The sequence below is a fragment of the Corvus kubaryi genome, unplaced genomic scaffold (genome assembly GCF_017639235.1).
Source record: "Corvus kubaryi isolate FWS band 111438036 unplaced genomic scaffold, C.kubaryi_AGA036_p1.0 78, whole genome shotgun sequence".
Classification (NCBI taxonomy): Eukaryota; Metazoa; Chordata; class Aves; order Passeriformes; family Corvidae; genus Corvus; species Corvus kubaryi.
In genome coordinates this window covers 6,124,652-6,148,283 of record NW_024582065.1, presented here as the reverse complement: position 1 = coordinate 6,148,283, position 23,632 = coordinate 6,124,652, and the positions used below count along the sequence as shown (strand labels likewise).

At 60.4% G+C, this 23,632-nt stretch overlaps 1 protein-coding gene and 2 long non-coding RNA genes across 4 annotated transcripts; 1 reads left to right on the top strand and 2 right to left on the bottom strand.

The window, feature by feature from the left end:
* Positions 1–651: 651 nt before the first annotated feature.
* Positions 652–14,093, bottom strand: LOC121676112. Of its 2 annotated transcripts, none has more exons than XR_006020364.1 (5): positions 14,014–14,093; positions 13,525–13,881; positions 12,598–13,117; positions 9,193–9,292; positions 652–4,524 (listed from the first exon to the last, which is right to left on the bottom strand). It is a non-coding gene; the product is annotated as an uncharacterized LOC121676112 (long non-coding RNA). The 2 variants fall into 2 exon arrangements; XR_006020363.1 differs by lacking the exon at positions 652–4,524 and adding an exon at positions 8,326–8,591.
* Positions 5,940–7,477, bottom strand: LOC121676113. The gene is made up of 2 exons (XR_006020365.1): positions 7,238–7,477; positions 5,940–6,188 (listed from the first exon to the last, which is right to left on the bottom strand). It is a non-coding gene; the product is annotated as an uncharacterized LOC121676113 (long non-coding RNA).
* On the top strand, positions 7,661–23,632 carry FIBCD1 (fibrinogen C domain containing 1). The gene is made up of 7 exons (XM_042052155.1): positions 7,661–7,744; positions 12,671–13,147; positions 14,055–14,214; positions 14,934–15,070; positions 20,069–20,165; positions 20,504–20,683; positions 20,964–23,632. The coding sequence occupies exons 1-7, from the start codon at positions 7,673–7,675 to the stop codon at positions 21,221–21,223; spliced, it is 1,383 nt and encodes a 460-aa protein (XP_041908089.1). The 5' UTR covers positions 7,661–7,672; the 3' UTR covers positions 21,224–23,632.

The window sequence follows — 23,632 nt, the reverse complement described above, 5'->3', positions numbered from 1 at the left end:
ATCCATCCATCCATCCATCCATCCATCCATCCATCCATCCATCCATCTATCCATCCATCCATCCATCTATCCATCTCCAAGGTGGCAGGAGCCATGGGATGTTCCTGCCATGGCTGCCCCTAACCCTCTGCTGGATCCCTGGACATGTCCCCTGTGTACCCCATCCACGAGGTGTCCAGATTTCCCCTTCTCCAGGAGGGTGGGTGACAGCTGAGCAGCAGCAGATGCCACCAGATGGTCACCACAATGAGACACCCGGCTAAACCAGTAACTGGGAGGACACTGGAGCCCCTCATTTGCTAAGTGACTCCTGTACTGGTCCCAAGGGGAGTGAGCTCGGGATGCTGGATGGTGGCACTGAGCTGCTGCCCACAAAGCCTCAAGCAGTGGGACGCCTGCACTGGCACTGTCACAACGGTTTGTGGCCACAGTCACAGCCCTGAGAGTGGCTGAGCACTCACATCTCATCCCAGTGATGGGTTCTCAGGGGCTTTGGAAGATCAGGCTCACAAAGCACTTAAGCACTTCTTGAGCCTCCTTTCCCAAAGCCCCCCAGAGCCCATCGCTGTGATGAGCGGTGAGTGCTCAGCCCCTCTGCCGGGGGCTGCCTCCCCCCTCCCTCCCGCCCCCATCAGTCGGAGATGCCCCAATACACTCTGTGACAGATAAGAAGTTGTTGTGATACCTTTGACTTTAAAGTAGGAGAAATGACTCCTCTGTAACGTGATCTACCGTGTCTTTATATTCCCAAGCGTGTCTCCCCGGATCGGGGCTGGGGCTCTGATTTAATATTCTCATGGAAATAGTGCCCTCATCCAATTACCACGGGGATTTCAGTGCAGGCAGCAGCTGAGCCGCCGGTAGCCCCCAGCATGGGAATGAGCCCCACGGGCGACCAGGCCCCGGGTGACCTCACTGGGGTTACCCCAGAAGTGCTGCAGGGGGACCCAAGTTAATTTGGCACCCCCAGAGAGAGGCTGTGGCAAGGACTGTGTTATACTGGGAAGCACTGGTGGGAACTGGGAGAGCAAAGGAACGGCGAAGCCTCGCTCCAGGCGGCGGCAGAGAGCTCTGTGGGAAACATCCCTGGAGATTTCCACTTACCGCGGGAATAAAATCCTTCTGTTTCGAACTGGAATGCCTGCTGCTCCACATCCCCCTCCAGCCACGAAGGCTGGATGCTCCCTGGTAATCCTGCATCATTTATTTTCATTGGCTGACAGAAAAAAGTGCAGTCAGAAAAGCGATGTTAGCTATGCTGGCTGGCATAGAAAATGTTGCTTTAATTGTATTTTATTTGGCAATAAGAAAAGAGAAGCAAGAACAAACCCTCCAGATATTCCCTCTCTCCCCCCATTTAAAATTTCAATTTGGTAATTTTATGACAATGTTTCTGATAAAACCCAACAAAGCACATTAAAGTGAGAGAAGTGATTTATCCTTTTCAGTGGCACATGATCTTTGGACACATTTCCCAGTCTATATATATTAAGACAGTTGGAAAAAAAAAAACCCAAACAAACTTGTTTGCTTCTTTTCCCTGTCAACTGTTATTTTTCAACCATAAACCCCACTATTTTTTCCAACCCTTGCTTCCTGCTTTCTGATCTCTAAAGGGAAAACCAGGGAAGGATTGTACAGCCCATCTGAAAAATCCGTCATGGAGCAACCCCACTTCCTTCAGCCCAGGCCTGGCCATCACACCATGTCCTGCTGTGATTTTACACTTTCAAGGCCATTTTCCTTGAAAATTTCCCTTCCATCCTATTCCCAAAGAAACTATGTCATTGATTTGCTGTTGAAATTGGAGGGAGAGCCTGGCTCGAGCTCTGCCTCTCCTGGTGCCAATGCCAGCTGGGAGCTGCATGGGCTGGCCACGATTTGGGGGTTCCCTGACCTTTTCCTGGCATCTCCACGAGTCAGGAGGATAAAACCTTCAAAGCTAACGTGACATTTAGAAACCAAACCATCAATACATAAACCTGAGGGTTTCTCTGTGCCGCCTGGAATCAAACACTCTGAGTCTTGGCCAACCAGCCTGGCTCGGTTCTCCCACCCAGCTGAGCATCCCGAGCTTCCTTCCAGCATCCTGCAGATTTATTTGCTGCATAAATCCCTGCTCCCACCCAGTGTGGCAGCCACGCCTTCAAAGCACCGGGTGTTCCACACGGAGTGTGGGGGGCTTGGGAAGGGGTTAATGGGTGGGCAGAGGCAGCGCTGGGGAGTTGCTAGGAAACTTGGGGCTTTGGGATGCTGGATGTGATGCTCAGCCAATGGAGGAGTCCTCTGAGGAGTAAATCTGCTAATTTGGGCGTCATTGACTGCCAGGGCTAGGGGTGGATGTGGGTGCTGAGCAGAGCTGACCCCGACCCCCTCCTCCCAGCCCCACAGTGATGCTTTCCCATCCTGCTCCTGTGGTTTCAATTAAGGCACTGAATTAATCTCTCACAATAAACTCAGCTGCTATTGTAGTTTGCTTTGGGATTCATCACCACTTTTGCAGCAAATACAGCAATTAAACAGAGCGGTCTTGGTAGCTCAGGAGGGAAAGCTGGGTTCCCCCAGGCTGGTGTTTGGGATTGGGGTACCCAGGCCCCCCCCGGGGTTAGTTTTCACCAGCCCAAAGCCCTTTCTGGGGGCTGCTGAGAGCGAGGGAGCTGGAGGAGGCACCACTGCCCCCCCTCACCTGCATATGCTCCTCCAGATGGCCCAGGCTGCTGCTCTCCATGTGGGAAAAGGTTTTAAATTAAAATCTTCCCTGTGTTTTTTGGCGAGTTTTGGCTGGGTTTCTTTCCCCTCACTTTCCAGCTCTCCGGCCCATTTGCCATCATTAAGTGTAGATGGAGTGCCAGCATGGTGGAGCTGGGTGGCTGGGTGGGCACAGGGGGGTCTCCAGCCAGGGCCCAGACCCACAGAGGCAGGCGTGCACCCCACAAGGAGCCCCTCTCAGGCTGGGGTCAGCCCTATCTCTCCACAGCCCTCCTTGGCTGTCAGGAAATGGAATTGTTCCTCTCTGGAGAACCCTGCTGACCACCCCCAACCAGCCCCTCTCCCCCCTGTCATCATCCCCTGCCCTCCCAAAAGGGCAGGAGAGCTCCTTCAGAAGCCCAGCACTCTGGATTTCCATCCCAGTGGGATCTGATGTGGCTCTGCTCCAAACCAGTGCCTTTTCCCACCCATCAGCTGCTCATGGTGATGCCCTCACCAAGTGTATAGCCCCTGGTTTTGGTGGGATGGGATGGGATGGGATGGGATGGGGAGGCATGCAACCTTCCTTCTATCCACAAGCCTGGCAGAGGAGCAAGACCCACATCGGGGCAGGATCCGGCCTCTCCAGGGACTCTGGGATGCCAACTTTTCACAGAAGCACTGGATTACAGCACATCAGCTCCAATCAATACTTTGCCGTGGCAGAAAGCAAAGGGAAAAGAGGAACAAAAAGAGGTTTCTCATTTGTGGGGGATTTGGGGCTTTTGTTGTGTTTGGAGGGAGGAGGAAAACAAAGCTTGAGAAAGGGCTGGGAAGGAAGGGTTGGGGATGGGGACAGAGCAGCCCCCACCCATCTGGGACACTGCTGTAGGGTGGGACTCTCTGAAACACTCGGGGTGCCAAGGAGAGCACATGGGCATGGAGTGAGGATGGGATGGGTACAGGGTGGGCATGGGGTGATCCAGTGGGACAGAGAGTTTGATTCTTTCCTCCCCAGACCATGGCAGCTGCAGCAAAGCCCTCCTGGCTCTGGCCCCCCGAAGAGGGGCAAAAGGTGGAGGAAAGGATTTGGCAGAGGAGAGAGAGGAGAAAAGGTGCTCAGCCTCTGGTCTGGTCCTGCTGAGACCCTCACAAAGTACAAGCAGGCTTGGAGACGCTCTTGACAAAACAGGGGTGTTAAAGGAGGGGTTTTGGAAACCCAGGTATCTTGCAGGGAGAAGAGCAGAAGTGATGCCCCAGGAGCTGCTGCCACTGACCCCGTGCTGGCTGCAGCCCAAGACCTCTTTGTGGGTGGTTTGTCTCATTGTCTGAGCCATCGATTCCTCCCGCGGAAGAAAAAGGCCGTGACACAGCGAGCGGTGTCCTGCCGTGTCACTCAGTGATGGACAGAGCACTCAGCCCTCGGGAGAGAAGCTCCTTCCCCGGCAGCCAAAACGGCCTTTCCTGCTGAACGAGGGGAGCCTGCACAGGGCACTGCTGGGAACAGGAGCTGGGGACACCGTGGGCTGCCCCGCTCCTATGCAGGGACCCCCCCCCAGCAGCCAAACTCGCAGCAGGGAGAGCACCCAGCGGGGACCTGGCAGCTTTTTGTCATTCCAGGTCAGCGGCCTGGTGAAGGACCAGCGAAGGACCAGCCGGGCACCGCGGCGCTCTCCCCGCGGCTGCTTGGGATGAGGCTCACGCGTCTCCTCTGCATTCTGCGCTCTCGCCGGCGCGGGGACGAAGAGCTTTGAAGGAGCTGCCCTTTCATTATTAATATGATGATGATGTCTGACGCCGTGCGTGTGCAGCGACGGCTCTGCCTCCCGTGGCTCCCTGCCAAGGAAAGCACACGCTGTTCTGGGGGAGGGCTCGGTGTCCCCCCCAGCCTTTCCCCAGCCCCGGCACTGCTCCGTGTCTCGGACAGTCCTGCCCTGCACAGCCCCTCTCTGGGCTGGACCCACGGGACATCGGTGCTCTCACCAGCTCCGGCCCCTGGCACCCTGGGGATGCAGACCAAGTGTGGCTGAGCACAACAAAGAGGGGAAAGTGCCACCGGGCCCCGTCTTGTGGTGTCCCGCTCTCTGGAGTGTCCTGTCCCCACGGCGGGCACAGAGATGACCCGAGCCCAGCCCCTGCCCGCCAGCCCCGCTGCAACTCTGCTCGCTGTCTTTGACCGACCACAACGTAGGAGACAGAGTCTGAAATGTTTAAAAAAGACTCGGTTTAGAGCTTGGGTCTGATCCTGTGTTGCTTCAGTCATTTTCTTCCCCCAGGCCAAGCCGGGACCCCGGGGCAGTGCGGGCAGAGCCGGCTTCGAGAGGGGAAACGCTGCCAGGAGCCGCAACTCCCAGCAGGACTCGCAGCCTCCCGGCATCCTCACATCAAACCTCTCTCCCGTTTTTGCCCTCGGGCCACAGCCTGAGACATGAATCATCCTCTCCGATGCCTATCGATCCGGGCTGGGCTGCTGACAGAACCCCCTCCTCACCCCCTCCCCCGCCAGCCCCCGGGGGGAAGGGTCCGTGCCCATCGGTGCCGAGCCGCCGCCGTGTGCCCATGTCAGGGTGCACCCTGAGCACCCAGTCCCTCCCGACACAGCCTATGGAGCGGATCCAGGGCTGTGGGGCCGTGGGTCCCAGCTGGCCATGGACGCCCCTACCCATCACGTCCCCAGTTCCACAGCTACAGCCGGACCCTATGACAGGCAACAGGAGGTGACGCGGCTCGGCGTAAATCAGTGACGAGCCAGGCCAGTGTTCCCGCTGGCCCTTGGCCCTGGCAGGGCTCATCTCTCAAGCTCCCAAAAACACGGCCCCCTCCGCCAGGCAGGCGGCCTCCATCCCGCTCACCTCACTGCTTGGAGACCGGCAGCTGGGAACGGCACTGGGACCCGGGCGAGCCGCACCCTGCACCTGCACCCTCGCAGGCACCCGTGTCAGGGTGCAGTGGGGACACCCCACACACGGCAGGGCTGCGAGGGGCCAGCCCTGCTGGCACACCCCGGCCAGCAGGCTCCCAAGCGTCCCATCCTGCACCACCTCCATGATTCGGCTGTGGGTAATGTCAAGGTATGTTGGATTGCAAATTAACCGTCAGCCCGCTGCACGGTCCCGGCTCCATCTGCAGAAAATGAGTTGCTGGACTTGGAGAGTGTCCAGTTGTGCAGCTCGGCGTGCCTAACGCCCAGGGCTGACAAGCCACTGAATCACTCCTCCCCGCGCTGCCAGGCCACATGAAGCCAAGATGCATTTCTTTTTAATGATAAGTTTTTATTGTTTGGAGTTCGGCTTAAACAGCTTCCCGGGGGGCAGCGCCTCCTGCTTCCAGCACGGCCGAGTGGAGCGGGGAGCCGAGCCCGGCTGGTGTGGGCGCACCGAGCACCAGTGGCACGAGTTGGCCAGTCTCAGCTGTAAAGGGAAGTCCTTGAAAACCGTCCATGGGGAAGGAGCTGGGCTGCCAGCCACGAGCATCGCCCGGTAAATCCACACAAAACATCTCTGCAGCCAAAGGCAGGATTTGCACCTGGCCAGGAGACAACACACACACACCCCCCACACCACACACACACGGGTACCGACTGCTTGAGGCAACGCCTGCGCTTCCCTCCCCGCCCCAGACAGCTCTTTGGGAATATTTGCCAGCCCAGCACGCATCCAGCTCTTCCAAAAATAGGGTGTGTGTCCTGGAGAGAAGCTGCTTGGACCCCTCGTCCCCCACACATACCACCTGCCACCCCTGTGCCACACCTGCCCCCACAGGGAGGCAGCCCCCCACCCCAGTGAGGCTGCATGGGAGCTGCTGGGAGGTCCTGACTGGGGCTGAGCTCCAGGGAACAGAGACCCAGGGGGATTTGGAGGCGCCACTGTGCCGCCTGCCCAGGGGACAGCCTCATGCTGTAGGACAAGGGGCTGCAGGGCTGCCCAGGAGGTTTCCCAGCGGATTCTTAGCATGGAGAGAGAGCTCAGCCTCCCCCCAGCCGGATTGAAGCAGCGCTGAGCCATCGCTGCTCTCACGATGCTCCTCTGAACCTCTCAGCAACGCTCCTGCCCGCAGGTCAGACAAGTGGCAAATAAAAGATTTACGGGAGGTGCGGCAAAGCTATGGGAAGGAAAACCACATCCACACGGGAGTGGCGGCACATCAGGCCGGGAGGGAGCCCTGGCACGCAGGGCTTTGGGCTGGGAACACCGGGGTTTGGGAATCGCTGTGACCCTGGAGGGGGTGGGGGGCGGCTGCTGCCTCCCCCCGCCAGACCAGCTTCCCACAGTGCGCTGGGCTTTGCTCAGAGCCTCCCAGCACTTTGGCTACCCTTGGGCACAAAGGTTTGGGGGGGTGGCAATGCCAATGCCAACCCCCCACCCCCGCCCAGCACCCTGCCCATCCCTGCCCACCGATGGGACTGAGCCCCACCAGCTCGGGGTGTTCCACGGGAGGATGTAGGGGCGTATCTTTGGAAAGGGGGTGAGCGGGTTCCGGGGCCATTCCCCCCTCTCCCCCCGGTCCCCTGTAGCACCCCCGATCCCGCTCGTACCAGCCCCCGCCTTACCTGCTGCCGCTCCTCCAGCTGTGCTGCCACATCTGGGCAGCTGCGGAGCCCGGGGCTGGAGGGGGGTCCGGGTCCGGGTCCGGAATGATTGGGGCGGCCGGGGGGCCGCGGGCGGTGCTGGGGGGGGCGGGGAGATCCCCCGGGGCATCACCGGGCGGGGTGCCCGAAGAGGGACCGAGGGAGGCCCGGGGGGGATCGGGGCGGGCAGGGAGGGAAGATCCACCCCCGTGTCCGTGCCCGTGTCCTCCCTCCCTCCTCTTCCTCCCTCCCTCCTCCTCCTCCTCCTCCTCCGCCGCCGCCGCCGCCGCCGCCGCCCGTCCTCTGCCGCGGCCAGCCGGGCAGCGCGGGCGGGCCGGGGGCTGCGCCGCCGGGGAGGAGGTTTGGGGGGGTCTGGGGGGGTCCGGGCACTTACTTAGGCTGGAAGTTGGCGGCGCGATGGGGAACGAGCGTTGGAAAACCGTGGGAGGAGCCTCGCAACTTGAGGATGGGCAGCAGGAGAAATCACAGGTACGGGGCGGGGGGCGGCGGGGGCCAGGGGGGGTCAGCCAGCCCGGGGGTCTCAGCGACCCCCCAGTGTCCCCAGCGAGCTTTTCTCCCGGCGCACCCCAGCGTGGCGAGCTGCACCCCAGTCCCCCCCGTGCGAAGCCCCCCGGGCTGCACCTCCTCACCCCCTCCAATCAATGTGTTTATTAACCTGGAGCCAGGGCTCCCTCCCAGCCCCGGGGCTGCCCCGGCCGGGCAGCGGGCGATGCTCCGGGGCTGCCACACGCCTCTGCTGAACCGCTACATGCTCTGAACTGCTTAAATAACCCTTTAAAAGGGATTTGGCATCTCAGCTCCGCGCCGCAGCCGGAGTCATCCCTCCCGGTTCGGGGGCTCCCGGCCGCCCGACCCGCTCTTAACCTCCAGGAGCCCCGCTGGTTTTTGGGGGGAGGCCGGCGCTGCGGCGGGGTGCGGTGGAGCGGCGGCAGAGCCTGCGGTGACACGCGGGGGATCCGGCACGTGCCGGAGCCTGTTTGCACATCCCGCTGCACGTGTGCCAGCTCCGCCAGCCCGGCGTGGCCGGCCACCAGCCGCCGAGCACGGCCGAGCAGGTAGGGAGTCCGGGAAGCCCAGCATGGTTCGGCTTGGAAGGGACGTTAAAGATCACCCAGTTCCAACCCCCCTGCCATGGGCAGGGACACCTTCCACTAGACCAGGTTGCTCAAATCCCCATCCAGCCTGGCTTTGGACACTTCTAGGGATAGGCACAGGCATGGCTGCACGCTGAGTGCAGGCAGGGTGGGAAGAAGGAGCGCGGAGTATGGGCAAACGTGTCTGGGAAGAGCTGGAGGACAGCGAATCTCCGGCGAGCCTGTGAGTGGAGGGAAGGAGCCAAGAGCTGGCAGTGCTGCCCTTCCTCGGCACCCAGGAGCTGGGCAAGGATGGGGGGAGCAGACTTGAGACACGCTCCACCCCAGGTCCGCCACTTCCCTGTCCCCTGACACCCGCAGCAAGGCGAGAAAGGGGCTTCTGCCTGACTTCTTCCTTCTGCACACCCTTCCCTGCGCCCTCATCTTCCCGGACAGCCCCTCCATGCCGAGTAGCTTGCGCGCCTCTCTGGAGAGGGGCTGCGCACCCCGGGAGACTTCTGAGCCCCCGAGAGAGAAACCACCCTGCCCTCCTCTCCCTGGCAGAGCTGCCTCCCTGTGCGCAGCCCCTGCCCGCAGGGATTCGAGCAGCGCCATCCGTTTGGAGCTGCCATCCCCGGCTTTGTGCCCCCCGCGGCCCCGAGGGTGAGCCGGGCAGGATGGATCCAGCCCCACCACCCGTGCGGGGCTGGACAACCCAGCGCGGGGCTTGATGGTTCAGGGTGGGTTGCAAAGGATGTACAGAGTTTGCCGTGCAGCCGGAGCTGCGATCCCAGCTCCCGCAAGCTCCGGTGCAATCCCATCGCAGCCCGCCCGCATGCTCACCCACAGAGCCGGCTCCAGCGCGCTCGCCATCCTTCCCTTCTCCTCTCCTCTTCCCGATCCGCAGAGTGTGGCGTGCCGTGGGAGCGGTCGCAGGCAGGCTCTGGGTGACGGAGGGAGAGTAGGAAAAGGGGAGCGGGATTCAGTTCACCTGCTCCGTGCCCGCGGGGAGCCGGCGGAGCGCGGCGCTGGGCTCCGGGAGGGCGGCCGGGACACAGCCCGGGCCCAGGGCGAGCGGACGGGGGCTGCAGCCCTGCGCCAGGCGGAGCAGCAGGGCGGGATGGGCAGGGAGGGTCGAGAGGGACGGAGCAGTGGAGAAAAATGATGCAAAATGAGCTGCTCTGCTCGGGCAGCTCTGGATGAGCGATAGGTTCGGGATGAGGGACTGACCCTTGCTGCCCTGGGGCGCCTTTAGCGCTGGGTGGACCCCGGCAGGAAGGTGGGGGTACCTGGACTGAAGTTTGCACCAGCAGCTGAGCCTGGGCAATGCAAACCACAGTGTCCACTTGCCTCGGAAGCAGGACACGGGTTCTGGTTCTGGTTCGTACCTGGCTGAGGGCACAGCCCAGAGGGAGAGCAGCCAGGCTGCTGGACTGCTGCCTGCCGTCCCACAGCAGCGCTTGTCTGGTGAGCTGGGGAGGAGCAGGGATTTTGGCAGGAGCAAATGGGACCTCCTCATCTTAGAGCATCTCCCAGGGCAAAGCTCAGCCTCTCCTGCCACCGCTCTCTATCCATGCCCTCCAGGGACCGGCCACCTCCGGGTGCTCAGGGGACAAGCCAGCTTTTGTCGTTCCCTTCCCACAGGCTGCACGTGCTGGAGCTGCTTGTCTCCATCTCCAGCGCTGGCTGAGTAGGCTGGGGGATGCTTTGAGGGGCCTGATGGGGTCCAGAGCTGCTCATGAAATGTGGCTGGGTCACCAAGGACCCAGCCCCCATGGGTGACCAAGCATAGATCTACTGCCTGTGCCAGTGCAGAGCACGGAGAGCCCAGCTCAGCTTTGCACTGAGGACACAACCATCCCTCAGATCCTGCCTGGGGCTCCCTCCCAGGCTCCAGAGCAGGTTTGCAAGTGAAGATCTGCTCATCCCAAGCACCACTCAGTCTCACAGCTTCTGGTCTCCTTAGGAAGGAGTGATTTGAAGATACTGGGACCTCCAGCCCAATGGATGTCCCCAGGAGAACATCAGTAACCAGGGAAGGGGGATGTCCTATAGCTGTCCAAAAGTCTTGGCGAGAATTCCAAGGCCATGGAACAGACAGCAGGAACTCTAGGGATCGTGAGAGCTGTGGTCATGGTGAGGCAGGAGCGTGTGGCAGGGGTATCTGCAGGGTCCCATGCCAGCAGCTGGGCATGCTGCTGCAGTGTTGCTGTGCTGGAGGGGCTTGGGGGGACCCCCACTCCAGTTTGGAGTGTTACTGGTGCCACTGGCTGAGTTTCCCTCCTCTCCCCACTGCAGGTTGCCAGGTAACACAACCTGCCAGCAAAATGCGTGGGACTCATGAAGCTGCCGCCACTTAGGATCTTGCAGTTGCAAGCAGAGGGGATCATTTTGGAAGGGGATTGGCCCCCAATTCCTGTTGCCGGTGGGAAGGCAGTGGTTCTGGGGCTTGAAGGCTGGAAAACAGCTGGATACAGCTTCCAGTGTGGTGGTACATCCGGGCAGAGCTGCGAGATTTTGGTGTGTTTACAGCCCAGTTGGGATTTGTGTGGCTGTGGGAAGCAGAACATCATCTGTTCATGGCTCTGCTCTGGGAACTCTTACTGCTCAGAGGGAGCCCTTGGCCTTTGCAGCCCATCCATGTGCCCCTCAAGATGGGGAAGGCAGCAGTGTTGGCAGCAGCAGCAGCAGGATGGGAGGGCACAAAGTCCTGGAGATGAGGGTGCTGTCACAGCCAGGACCACCACAGGGACATGGTCCCTGCTCAACCTGTAGATCCCAAACCACCTGACAGTGGTCTTTGGTCAGCAGCCACCCCTCCTGTCACTTCTGTGCTTGCAGGCTGCTGAGTGGCCCAGCTGAGCCCAGGTCCTGGGTATCCACACAAGGATCTCAGCAATGAGCATCTCCCACCCCTGTCTGCCACCATCCTGCTGCTCCTGGGTGTCCCCTGTGCCCCCAAGCCAGGGCTCCATATCTACACACACCAGACAAACTCCTCAGCCCCTTGCTTGCCCTAAACTTCCCTTATTGCCTTTGACATCTCCTTTTAATGTGCACCGAGGGGCTGAGCCTGGGCCTCTCTCCTCACAGAGATCCCTGCAGGTGGGTTCCCATTCAGTGCTGCAGCCTCACTCCTGCAGAGTGGGGGAGTGGGCGAGAAACCTGGGGCATACCCTGGGGCTGGTGGTGCATCCTTGGCCCCCCAGCCAGCCCCGCTGCCACTGGGGTCACCTTAATGCAAATGATTGCGTGAGCGTGAATGGAATGAAGGGTGCTTGAAGGAAGGTGTCACTCCAGATAGATGTGCACGGGAGGGGACAGGGCCTGGGAAATCTTTGCAGATGCAGCAATTTTCCCCTCGTTTCTGGGGAAAGTAGTCTTTGTCTCTCTGAATCTGCAGTTTGCTGCCAGCCCTGCAATTCCTTGTGACAGCCGTGGCCAGGGTCAGGGGAAAATCACAGCCTCTGTCCTGCAGGTGTAATGAGGAGGGGAGGTGGAAGGGGACTGGGAGCTGACGGGATCAGGCGGCAGCTGACTCGCTCTGCACTGCCTGCGCTGGCACTTCAGGCTTTGCAGGTGAAAAAGGCTCCTGGTGGGCATGGAGCAGCTCCCACGGGCTGAGCCAATGGGTCTGAACAGCAGCAGAGCTGCCAGAGGGGCTGGGGGGGTCAGAGACCTTTTCCACAGCAACTCCCCCTTGCTGGGAGGCTCTGGGACTGATCCAAAGGCTCTGGGAGCAACTCTGCCCCCCTCCAGCAGGAAATGAGGTGACAAGGGGGACGGAGATATGTGGCCTGCCATAGCTGGGAGATGCCACGTGGAGAGCAGGTCCCCACGATGCTCAGGGCAACGTGACCCCAGCACTGACCCACAGCCTCCCTTTGTTGCTTTCCCTGCGGTCCCTGCTGTGAGGGACACGAGGTGTTTTCCCCTTTTCTCCCCATATTTGTGCTCAAGGCAGCAGGGAGCCCCACACGCATCTCCCGGGGAGCCAGGGCTGCTCCAGCCGAGGATCACCGCCGTAAATAAAACATGCCAGCAGGAGCCGGCGGCTGCTGTGCCTTCGCTCTCGTTATTATTTCATACCCCACTCCCAGGTGGGTTTAGCTGCTCTGCTCACTCGGTGTTCGCCTGTGGCCTCCACATCCCTGGCAGAGCCGCAGGGCTCCCTGGGGTCCCCACCCTCCCTCCTCTGCCCCAACGTCATTGCCGGACCCCCCAAAGCCCGTGTGGGTTTGACCCTACCTCCGGGATGAAGGGGCGCGGGATGTGTCTGTCCAGAGGGGTGCTGATGGTGTGTCTGTGTCTCTGCCTACAGAGGATGAGCTGTGGGTACATCCTGTGCACCGTCCTGCTGTCGGTGGCCGTCCTCCTGGCGGTGACAGTCACGGGGGCCATCCTCTTCATGAACCACTACCACACGCCCGTCACCGAGTCGCCCCCCGTGATCAGCACCAACCCCGAGGAAGCCAACGCGCTGGTGACCATCGAGAAAGCCGACAGCTCCCGCATCAACATCTTCATCGACCCCAACTGCCCCAGCGCTGCCAGCACGCTGGGCCGCATGGAGGGGCTGCAGACCTCCCTGCTGCGTGCCGTCACTGACCACGATGCCGAGGCCAAGGCCACCAAGAGCCAGCAGAAGGCTCTGCTGGTCACAGTGGCAGACGAGGTGGCCAAGCTGCTGACCCACACCGTGCAGCTGCGCGCCGACTGCGACGGCCTCAAGAAGGGGCACAGCGCCATGGGGCAGGAGCTCAGCGCCCTGCAGGGAGAGCAGGGCAGGCTCATCCAGGTGAGCCGGGGCTGGCAGTGCCAGGCAGGGCTCCCTGGGGATAAAAAACCCTGTCCCAATGTCCCCGGGAGTATGGCTGCTTGCAGCTCCTGCCCACAGTATCCAGGGGAGAGCTCCAGGAGAAGGAGCTGAGGTTGAAGGCAGGTGCTTGGGAATTGGAAGTCGGGAAATGTCTCCCTGCCAAGCCACTCCAGTGCCAGTGAGCATGGTGTGCAGCCTCCCACCCTGGGGCCTCCCAGATCCAGGTCCAGTTTGAGGGCTCCAGTCAGAGCCAAGCACAGCACAGAACCTTCTCAAGGGCAGTTCATGCAGCAGTCAGCCCCCCCTTTTCACAGTCCCCAAAATTTCCCAGCCAGTGAGCTGTGTTGAAAGCTTACCTGAGTATGCCAGGGGTCTGCCAGGTGTTGCAGCAAGATCCAGGCATGGCTGGATGCTCCACTACCTCCTGGTACTCAGCTGCCTCTGTCCAGAGCTGCTTGTTTCTCGGTGCTTCACTTCGCTCCTCATCCTCCTGCCGTGCCATGGCCACCCCGTGTCACTCTCCCAGCCTGGGTCACCTCAGGGGACGATGAAGAGCTGGCAGCTGCCTCAGGACACGGCTATTCCTGCCGCCTCCGTCATCCTGTCCTTTGCCGAGAGATGCTCTTTATCCCATGGGGTGGCAGCACCAATGCACCCAGGTTTGGGGATTTCTCCTCCCTGGTGGCAATAGGTGCTTACCTGGACCCTGGCCCCTGCCAAAAAGCAACAGAGCTGTTTTATGGGATCTGCTGTGGATTTATGCCCCCACCAGCCCTTACCCTGGCATTGCTGAGCGGTGGGAGCAGGCAGAGTGGTCAAGGGGCTGGGATGTAGAAGGGATTTACCAATTTAGCCACAATTCTGTGCCCCTCCATGTGTCACACAGCTGCTCTCGGAGAGCCAGACCAACATGGCTCGGCTGGTGAGCTCCGTCAGTGACGTTCTGGACACGCTGCAGAAGGAGCGCGGCGGGGCCCGGCCCCGGCTCAAGGCTGACCTGCAGCGAGCGCCGGCCAGGGGAGCGCGGCCCCGGGGCTGCTCCAACGGTGAGCCTGCATCCCTGCCAGTCCCTGGGAAGAGGGATGTGCCTGCAGCTGCCGTGGGAGGGAGAAAACCACCCAGGGATGGGGCAAACCATCCTGGAGAAGGGATTTAATACAGTTCAGGGGCTGGCAAGGAGGTGGAGAAGGAGGGAGATGGGAAAGTGTGTTCTGGAAGGGGAGGTTCTCACTGTGCAGCCCCCAGATGTCCATAAACCAGAACAAAAGCCCCTTCACACCCCTGCAAACCCATCTGCTCCCAACAGAGCATAGCAGGGGCACAGGCAGAGCAAGGAGCCACTGTTCACCTCCATCAGGTGTGGAGGGTGGCCCTGCACGGGCTCGGCATAAACAATCACATTCCTCAGCATTGGGTTGAGATGCAGCTGAGTGAGTCTGTCCTGGAGCTGGGAGCATGTGCCCACAGCCTCCCTGGGCATCGGCTCTCCCTTGTCCCTGTCTGGGCCCCATCTTGCCCTTGCCATCACCAGGGACATGGGGTCAGTCCCTACCAGCTCCTGGGGGGTCCCCATGGTGGCTACGTCCCCCTGGGCACTGCTGGCCCTGAGCGTCAGAGGAGAAAAGAGGGAAAGAGCAAAGCACCAAGCTGCCAACTAGAGCTGGTAGCAAGGTTGAGAGCCTGGGAGAAATGGCAAGACATTAAATTAGATCATTAATTAACCAGCTTTCCCCTCGTCCCACCCCATCCCAATGCCACGCTGCAGGCTCCCGGCCCCGAGACTGCTTTGACATCTATGCGAGTGGACAGCAAGAGGATGGGATTTACTCCATCTTCCCCACACACTATCCCGACGGCTTCCAGGTCTACTGTGACATGACGACGGACGGGGGCGGCTGGACGGTGAGCTGCCACCATGCGGGGGACACTGGGTGATGCCACCGCCAGCCACGGGCTGACCCTGCGCCAGGGCACTGGGGGTGGGAGATGTCACTTCTGACACGTGGATGTGTCATCAGGACGGGCAATAAATGTCAAGGGGGCCTGACTGTGCACCCAGAGCTTCCCAGTGGCACCACCAGAGCCCTGAGCTGAGGCCAGTCCCTGCCCTGGACTGGGGAGCTTGGCTGGAGCTGGAGGGGGGTTTCAGGCAGGGAGTTGGATGCCACCACTGGAATTTGTCCTTCTCAGCAGGACTGGGGCATGTTTGGGGCACAGTGTGGCTGTGGCTGTGCCATGGGGCATGTGGCTGTGCTTTGCCCCATCCTCATGGACCCAGTGAGCCGGTGCTGGGGCTCAGGGCAGACCCCAAACCTGGCACGTTTGGCCTCATCTAAGGCCGGGGTGCCCGGGGCACCTCGGATGCTGCGCTGATTCACTCCCTGTCCGATTCACTTTGCCACGGCAGCTGCACTGGCCCTGTAATCACAGTAATGGGGGCAGGGAGCAGGGGGATGGGGGGACATGGCACTGCCAGCCCCAAGCCTGGAGCCCCCCATTGCCCCAGGCACCACTTGGGTGCGAGCAGCCTCTCTGCCCTGGAGGACATCGCTCGGTGGGCCAGTAGGACAGAGAGGGGGTCCCAGGAGGTGGTGGGGTCTCAGCAGGAGGGGTGGGCAGGCATCCTCTGCCCTGAGGACACGCTGCATGAGCCGAGCTGGACAGCACCCCTCCAGCTGGGTGCTCTAGGAAACAAATCCCCACGATCTGATTCCCCTAAGCAGCTTTGAGCAGCACCAGGAGGGAGCTTAGCCCCCCTGCCCTCAGGCACTGATGAGCCTTCGACCTCCCAGAGCCCACCCCGGGCTGGAGGAACCTGTGGTGTCTGGGTCTTACCAGCAGCTCCAGTGGGGAAACTGAGGCACAGCACAGCCCCGGGACCTCAGCTCTTGGGGGCTCACAGAGGGAAAAGGGGGGACGCTTCTGGCTCCTCGGGGTGCGGAGGGTCCTTGCAAACCCTGTGCGCCGTCTGCACAGCCTCCACCAGCCCCAGCCATGCCTGAAGAGCAGCCCAAGGTGATTAGCGAGACACTCAGAGGCTTATTTAAAGCTGCTGCAGGCGGGAGGGGTCGGGCTGGGCTGGGCAGGGGGCACAGCGAGTGATTCTAAGCCCGGCAGCACCGGGGGGTCTGGGCATGGAGTGGCACAAACACCTCGGCTCAGCCGTGCCTTGATGAGGCAAGGAGCCAAACCAGGGGCTGAATCCCAGTGGTGCAGAAGACAGCCAGAGCAGGGTTGAGGGTGCACACCCCAGGCTCCTGTTTCTTGGGGCTGCCCTGCAGTAGAGGGTCCCAAACGTGCCTCCAGCCCCTTGGGTGCAGGGATTGTCTCAGCCATCTCCCAGGGGCCGGGGGTGTGGGGATCTGGCTGATCCAGGCTCCAGGTAAGCCATGGCACGGCTGGGTGCCGTGGTGCAGAGCCTGGGAAATTTCCTTTCCCTTCCTTTCCTTTCCTTTCCCTTCCCTTCCCTTCCCTCCTCTCCTCCTCTCCTCCTCCTCTCCTCCTCTCCTCCTCTCCTCTTCCTCCTCCTCCTCCTCTCCGGAGCGATTACTCCTGACATTTGGGCTTATTTGCATGTGGGTGGGTGGGTGGAAGCGATGGCAGCAGCTGAATCAATTTTGACTCGGGAGCTTGGGAGCTGCTGAGCTCAGCTTTAGCCTGCCTGGACAGCTCAGAGGCCACGGGGAGTGGGGCAGGGGGAAGAGCACAGCACCTCACTGTCCCCAGGGCATGATCCGCAGAGGCAGGGTCCTGGTTGCTCCCTGTCCCCGTCCTCGGGAAGGCTGAGCAAGGCACAGCTGGTTTGTGCCCCCTCGGTCCTGCCCACCAGCAGCAGGGCCCCGATTGCAGCTGGTGGGGATGTGGATCTGGGTCAGTGCCCACCGGTGCTGATGGGAGCATCCAAATCCTGTGCCCAGCACTGACTGTGATTGCAGTGACTGCCCTGGGACTGCCCAGCCCAGCTCCCCCCTTGACACTCACCCCTGGCACTTTATTAGTAATAACGGGATGACAGAGGCATGGGGAGGCTCAGCATCCCAGGAGGCCTCAAAAAGTTGCCTTTTCAGGTGATGTTGTCTTCAGAATGTCTTTGCAAATGCCCCACACTCCTCCCAGTGCCCCTGAGCCTCCATTACTGCTCATCTGGGGCGAAATCCCCTGGGATCAGCATCTCAGTTCCATAAGCAACGGTGCTCTGTGTGCCTCAGCATCATTTCCACACACAGCACGTATTGGGAAATGGTGGGAAAGCTGAAGGATGCAGAAGAAAAGGCTGTGCCAGCAGGACGAGGGCTGTGGTAACATTAAGTGACAGCTTCCAGCTTCAGGGGCACCTGCTGTGCTGGGACACTGGTGGGGAGAGCTTCACCAGCCTGGTCATCCCCCAGTGGAGAGGGCCTGGAGAGGGATGGGGGCTGAGCAGACACCGGTGCACTGACACTGGGCTGGGGTAAACCGAAGGCAGGGGGTGAGAGGAGCCTGGAGAAACACGTGCTGTTTCCAGAGGATGTGGTTTATGTGTCACCACAAACGGGGACGAGACAATTGTGCTGGCAGGGCCAGGCAGAAGCAGTTCCTGGGACGGGCAGTGCTGCCAGCTGTGGTGCTCACAGGCTGTCCCACAGGATCGGCACTTCCTGGAGACTGGCTCTTCTCCCTGGCTGAGCCCAAAGATGGTCTCCCTGCTGTGACAGGGCTCAGAGGACACCTTGGGGACAGGGCTGTGGGATCTCCACCATGGATGCCAAAACTGGACCAGGAGCCTGAGCACTGCAGTGGTGGTGAAGTGATGGCTGAGCATGTCCCCAGCTGGGGAGTTTCAAGCCCACCAGGAGTTTGGTGGAGCTGAGGGAGAGGAGGCTGCCAGTGCCATGGCAGGTGCTCCCGATTTTCTCTGCTTTTAACCCATTTTTCTGGGCTGGCAGCTTTGTAGGAGCCTGTCCCTTCCCCATGGGCACAACTGGAGGAGGCAGAGAATGAGGGAGATAAATATTTCAGCCTTGCCCTTAAAGAAGGGAGGGAAATCCTTTTTGCTTAAGAGGGGGTGATGCATATTTGATGAGGAGGAAAAAAGCAGCGAGGCAGGGCTGGGAGCACGATGAGCCTGTGGGTCACCCCAGCCTTCCCAGCATCCTGGTGCAGGGGGTGAGCAGGAGGCTCCCACATCCCTGCCTGCACGTGGTGGGTGCACAAAAGAAGCATGGAAGGGACTGTGCATGGGAGATGATGAGGATGGAGCAGAAGACTCAGGAGGACACAGAACCTCCAGCACTCACCAGGTTTCAGCAACCAGCCTGGTTTCAACCCCCTTGGGGCTGAGCCTGGTGGGCAGTGCGGCACCAAGGGCTCCTCCAGGGCGATTCCTGAGCTGTGTCAAGGCTCAGCCAACGGGGCCCTGTCCCTCATGCTTCCCTGGGCACCACTCAGGCAATTGGCCTATTTACAACCGTGGGTCAAAGCCGATTAAGAGGGAGCGCTGCTGCTGCGTCCACCGCCTTCCCCACACAGCAGTGCCGGAGCCGACGCTGGCCAGGGAAAATCAGCTTCAGGCTCCTGTCCAGCCACACCGTCCCCCTTTCCCAGCAAGCCTGAAGAAAGCCCCTTTAAAAGGGCTTAACCACAGCTTCTCAAGTGCTCAGCACAGGGATAAAAATTAAGGCTCTAATTCTAGAAGGTAAGTACAGCAGGATCAGAGCCGTGCCATGCCGAGGAGTGTGCCGGAGCCTCAGCCGGCACACGCAGCCCCAAAAATGCCCATCTGGGGAGGGGCAAACCAGTGAGAGGTTCACAAGGTCCTTCTGCTTCACACGCCAGGATGAAACCCGGCATGTGCAGGAGGGCAGGAGCAGCCAGGGGGAGCAAAGCATGGTGGCTTCCCAGCTGTCTTCCGGGCTCATCCGCATTCCCCAGTCCTGGGATGCTGGAAGCTCAGCTCGGCAGCACAGCCGAGCTCTGAAGATGGGGTCCTCTGGCCCCTGGGCTGCCAGAGCATGGGATGGCTCCGAGTGTCCCAGCTGTCCTCACCACGGCCTCGGGAGTGTGGAGATCGGTGGGAGTGGGGCAGGCTTGCTCAGCCAACTTTAATGCAATTAATCCAGGGCTGGAGGCTTAATTAAGTTCAAATGGTCGGGCATGAAGCAGCATTTCCTGGATCGTTGTCAATAAATCAAACCAAAACTATGGATAAAAGGGGATGAAAGTCACAGAGCACACACGCCGATGAGCAGATGGGAGAGGAAAAGGGAAAGGCTCCGAGCAGAAAAGCTGCGCTGAGCCCCGGGATCTGGCTGGGATCTGGGGACTCTGCAGGGCTTGGGGCAGTCAGTGCCCCACAGTTAATTTCTCTGGGAGACTAATGAGGCTGTCACAGAGATGATGCTTTATGATGGGGTGCCTGCCCAGGAGAGCAAGGAGATCCAGGAGGAAGAAATCAGCTGCTGGGTTCTTACACAGTCCTGAGCAGCCACTGCTGGCAGCGGAGCTCCAGCCTGGGGGTCTGCCGTCCGTGTCTCTGCTCCCATGTGCGGTAGCAGAGCCGGGCTGTTTAGAGGCAGGTGCAGAGTGTCCACCACACCAGGGACACCCAACGACTTCCCAAGGAGCTGCAGGTTCCCTGAGCTCTACTCACATTTCCAGACAGGATCCGCTGAAGGATCGGTTTTATCTGAACCGACTCACCCACCCCTGGGAGCCGGAAGGCAATGATCCAGCATTTCCCCGGGGACCTCTCCCCAGCATCCCTGAGTAATCACTGAGCCGACAGGGTTTAATTTGTGCCTGTGTCTAATTAGGCGGTGGCAGGGGGAGGTGGGCAGCACGGTGGGGAGCAGAGGGGTTGCCTGGGGTACGCAGGCTGGGAGCAGCCCCACAACTTTTTGTTTGGCCTTTTTGTCTCCCCAGGTGTTTCAGCGGCGGGAGGATGGCTCTGTGAACTTTTTCCGTGGCTGGGAAGCCTACAGGGACGGCTTCGGGAAGCTGACAGGAGAGCACTGGTTAGGTGTGTGGGGTTGGCTGTGCTCGATCCTGGGCAGGCTGGCAAAGTCTGGGCTCCCCTGCGGAGGTCTGGGGTTTCCTTTGTGATGGAAGGGACACTGAGACCCCCCCTGGACAGCACCCATGTCCTGGGAGTGACGGGCTGGGCAGACACGGAGGGGATGGGGTGGCTGCAGAGGGCAAGGAAGCCATGGGGCTGTTTGCCCCCGAGCTGAGCACGTCCACAGAGCGAGGGGTGGAAAGTGCGAACTGCTCCCTGTCCCACCCGGCACCCCCTCCCCGGGGACCCCTGGCCATCCCATCCCCACGGGGTCCCCACACTCACCCCTTTCCCTCTGTCAGGGCTGAAGAGGATCCATCTGCTGACGGTTCAGGGCAGCTACGAGCTCCGCATTGACCTGGAGGACTTTGACAATGGCACCGCCTTCGCCCACTACGGCAGCTTCGGGGTGGGGCTCTTCTCCGTCGACCCCGAGGAGGACGGGTACCCCATCAGCATCGCTGACTACTCAGGGACAGCAGGTAGGGCAGCAGGATGGGGGGGCACACGTGGGCCCATGGGCAGGGGGAGCCCACAGCCACAAAACCCCTTTGCTGGGGTGCTCCAGTGTCCTCTGGCAGCAGCAGCGGCTGCATCCCTGCGGCCTCAGGGAGCTGCAGGCACGAGCAGGGCTGCGGTCGGGCATCTGCTGGAGGAGCCCTGTTGGAGGAGCCTCACTGGGGTACCCAGGGAAGTCCCATGGGGCAGGGACCTAGTCCAAGGGCAGGAAGCGCCCATCAGGACTGCTTTTCCCTGGGACAGGTGACTCCTTCCTGAAGCACAACGGGATGAAGTTCACCACCAAGGACCTGGACAACGACCACTCGGAGAACAACTGCGCCGCTTTCTACCACGGCGCCTGGTGGTACCGCAACTGCCACACCTCCAACCTCAACGGGCAGTACCTCAAGGGCCACCACAGCTCCTACGCCGACGGCATCGAGTGGTCCTCCTGGACCGGCTGGCAGTATTCCCTCAAGTTCACCGAGATGAAGATCCGGCCCATCCGGGAGGAGAATTAGCTGATGGCATGAGCCCCCCGCACCGTGCCCAGTCCCCTGCCCTTCCCCACCGCCCTGCAGACCCATTCCCTCAGCTGCCATCCTCTCTGAAGGCTTGCCCACCTCTGAGGGGCCCCTAGGGAGCACCTGCTGCCAGCGAGGGTGACTTTAGCTCCTGGGCACCCACAGACATTGCCAGACCTTTGCTTCCCACTGCCACGGCTCCCCTGCAGCCAGAATGGGTGTCCTGGCCAGAGTGTGACCCACGGCCTGTGCTCATGGCTGGGGCAGAGAGGATGCAGGGAGGTGCCCAGCAGGGTCCTGCAAGGAAGGGAAGGGGCTGCCTGGAGGGAAGGAGGGAGGGATGCAGCAGCCCAGGGAGGCTGAGCACCTCTGGTCGCCTCTGCTCCAGGCACTGACACCAGGCAGTGGGCTTGCCAAGCTGGCAAGGGAATGGAGGCACTTGCCATGGGGAATCCCAGGTCCCCCAAACCCGCAGGACTGGAATGAGGCTGCTGCTCCACAGCTCCAGCTCCCCCAATGGTGCTACTGGTGATGGGGAGGGCTCAGCTGGGCCAGCCTGACTGTGCCAGCGATTCCCTCTCCGGACTGCGGGATGCTCTCCTCTACCCCTGCTAGAGCAACGCAGCTGGGGAGGGATGACCACCAGCTCATTAGTCCCTGTTGTCCCTGTCCTGACTCCTGGAGCCTCCCAGCAGGTCAGAACACCCCAAAGTGAGCCAGCACAGTGCTGCAAGGACGCACACCCAGAACCAAGCACGGCACAGAGCTGTTTTGGCAGTGCTGGGGAAACAGGGAGAACAACAAGGAAGAGGAGGAGGCGAGAAAGGCTCACTTCCCACCACAGCTCTGCCTGCATTTCACAGCCCTTCCCTCCCAACCAGACCCATTTGGATTCATGTTGAACTTTCGTCGTCCAAAAGCTGTGACCTTTCTCCAAACCCTTCAGGCAGCACAGCCACATCTCCCTGTGAGCCCCCTCAGCTCGCTGCTGGCCTGGGCACCTGCATTCCTCTTCACCCCGGCTGAGCTGCGGTGCTGGCTCGGCACCTGCAGATAACCAAAGCCTTTCATTTCCTCAAATCCCGTTAAGGTTTTGCAAAAAAGAAGCCCCGAGTGGGGCTTAGCATCTGCTGGGCCCTGATAACCAGGCGGCAGCACCAGCTGGCCCAAGCAGGAGCTGCTATGGGGTGCGGGACTGATGTCTCCTGCTGGCTCCCTGGAAAGACTCAAATGGGGGATTTTGTCCAAAAAAAAAAACGAGAACCAAATGTGAGCAGACTCTGAACAGGGAGGGAAGGGGACAGATGGAACCCTGCCACCCTTTACATCATTTTCTGCCTGTGCTACAGCAGAGCCCTGGCCCCAAGAAACACCATCGGACAGGCAGAAGGACTGAGGAGGGGAGGAAAACTCCTGCTGTCCCCATTTCCAGGGGGGCTTAAAGCATGGGGAGATCAAAGGCTCAGCTTCCCGACTGTGCCAGGTTTCTACTTCCCTCTGTGATTCTTCTTTTTTTTTAAGCCTTCCCCAGCTTGGATCTTGTGCTGGACAAGCTCTCTCACCTATTGGGTGAGTCCCTGTCTGTCTGCCCTGACAGGGAAACAGGGACAAGTGATGCATTGGGATCACCACAGCTTTTTACTCTGCCAGAGAGATTTTTCAGAGCCCTCAGGTGAGGATGAGCTCTGAGTGAAGGCACCAGCTTTACCCACTCCATCCACGCCTGGAGTAGCTGGCCAGGCTGGCTTTCTGGAGCAATGGGAATTGGGGGAACTCAGCAGTGGCATTTCTCAGCACAACAGCAGGAGCTCTGACAGCTTCCAAGGAGCTTCCTGCGTTCCACTGGACCTCTCAGGAAAGGGTCCTGCCTGCACCCATCTTTACTTTGCGATCAGTTATTTTGGTGGATTAGCTGTAACTGGTTTTTCTGATGCTTTGGGCAGGAATGCACACGGAGCCATGTGCCGGGTGGGAAGGCTCATCCCCTCCCCAGACCCCTCCGTGGTGTTCTGCCGTGCCAGGGAGGGAACATTGTACGTTGGTTTGTTGGTAGCACACCCTTGTGTAACTGCCCGTGTCACCCGGGACCCCCAGAGACTTTGTTTTGACTTGCACGAGAGGTATTTGATCCATGCCAAGATGCAGGATTTCCCAGGATTATTCCCAAGAGCTCACACATTGCCCCATGGCCCCAAATTAGGTTAAACCCATCCGTGGTGACACCTCCCTGGAAAGGGGTGGGCAGGGGTGACCGGGGGTCTGGGATATGGCCATGAACCTTCCCAGAGAAGCCCTGGGCCAGGCTGTGGTGTGTAGCAGTGCTGTGAAGTCTAGGTTATGTGTGAGTGTGTCCAACGCTGTACATGTGGACTTTCTAAACTCCTTAATAAAAGGATCTCATCATTA

Bases quoted from the DNA above. Each gene is read 5' to 3' on its own strand.
- FIBCD1 (XM_042052155.1), top strand. From the start codon at position 7,673: ATGGGGAACGAGCGTTGGAAAACCGTGGGAGGAGCCTCGCAACTTGAG. The intron at 14,215-14,933 runs GTGAGCCTGCAT...GCCACGCTGCAG, and splicing joins GCCCCGGGGCTGCTCCAACG to GCTCCCGGCCCCGAGACTGC. The intron at 20,684-20,963 runs GTAGGGCAGCAG...TCCCTGGGACAG, and splicing joins TGACTACTCAGGGACAGCAG to GTGACTCCTTCCTGAAGCAC.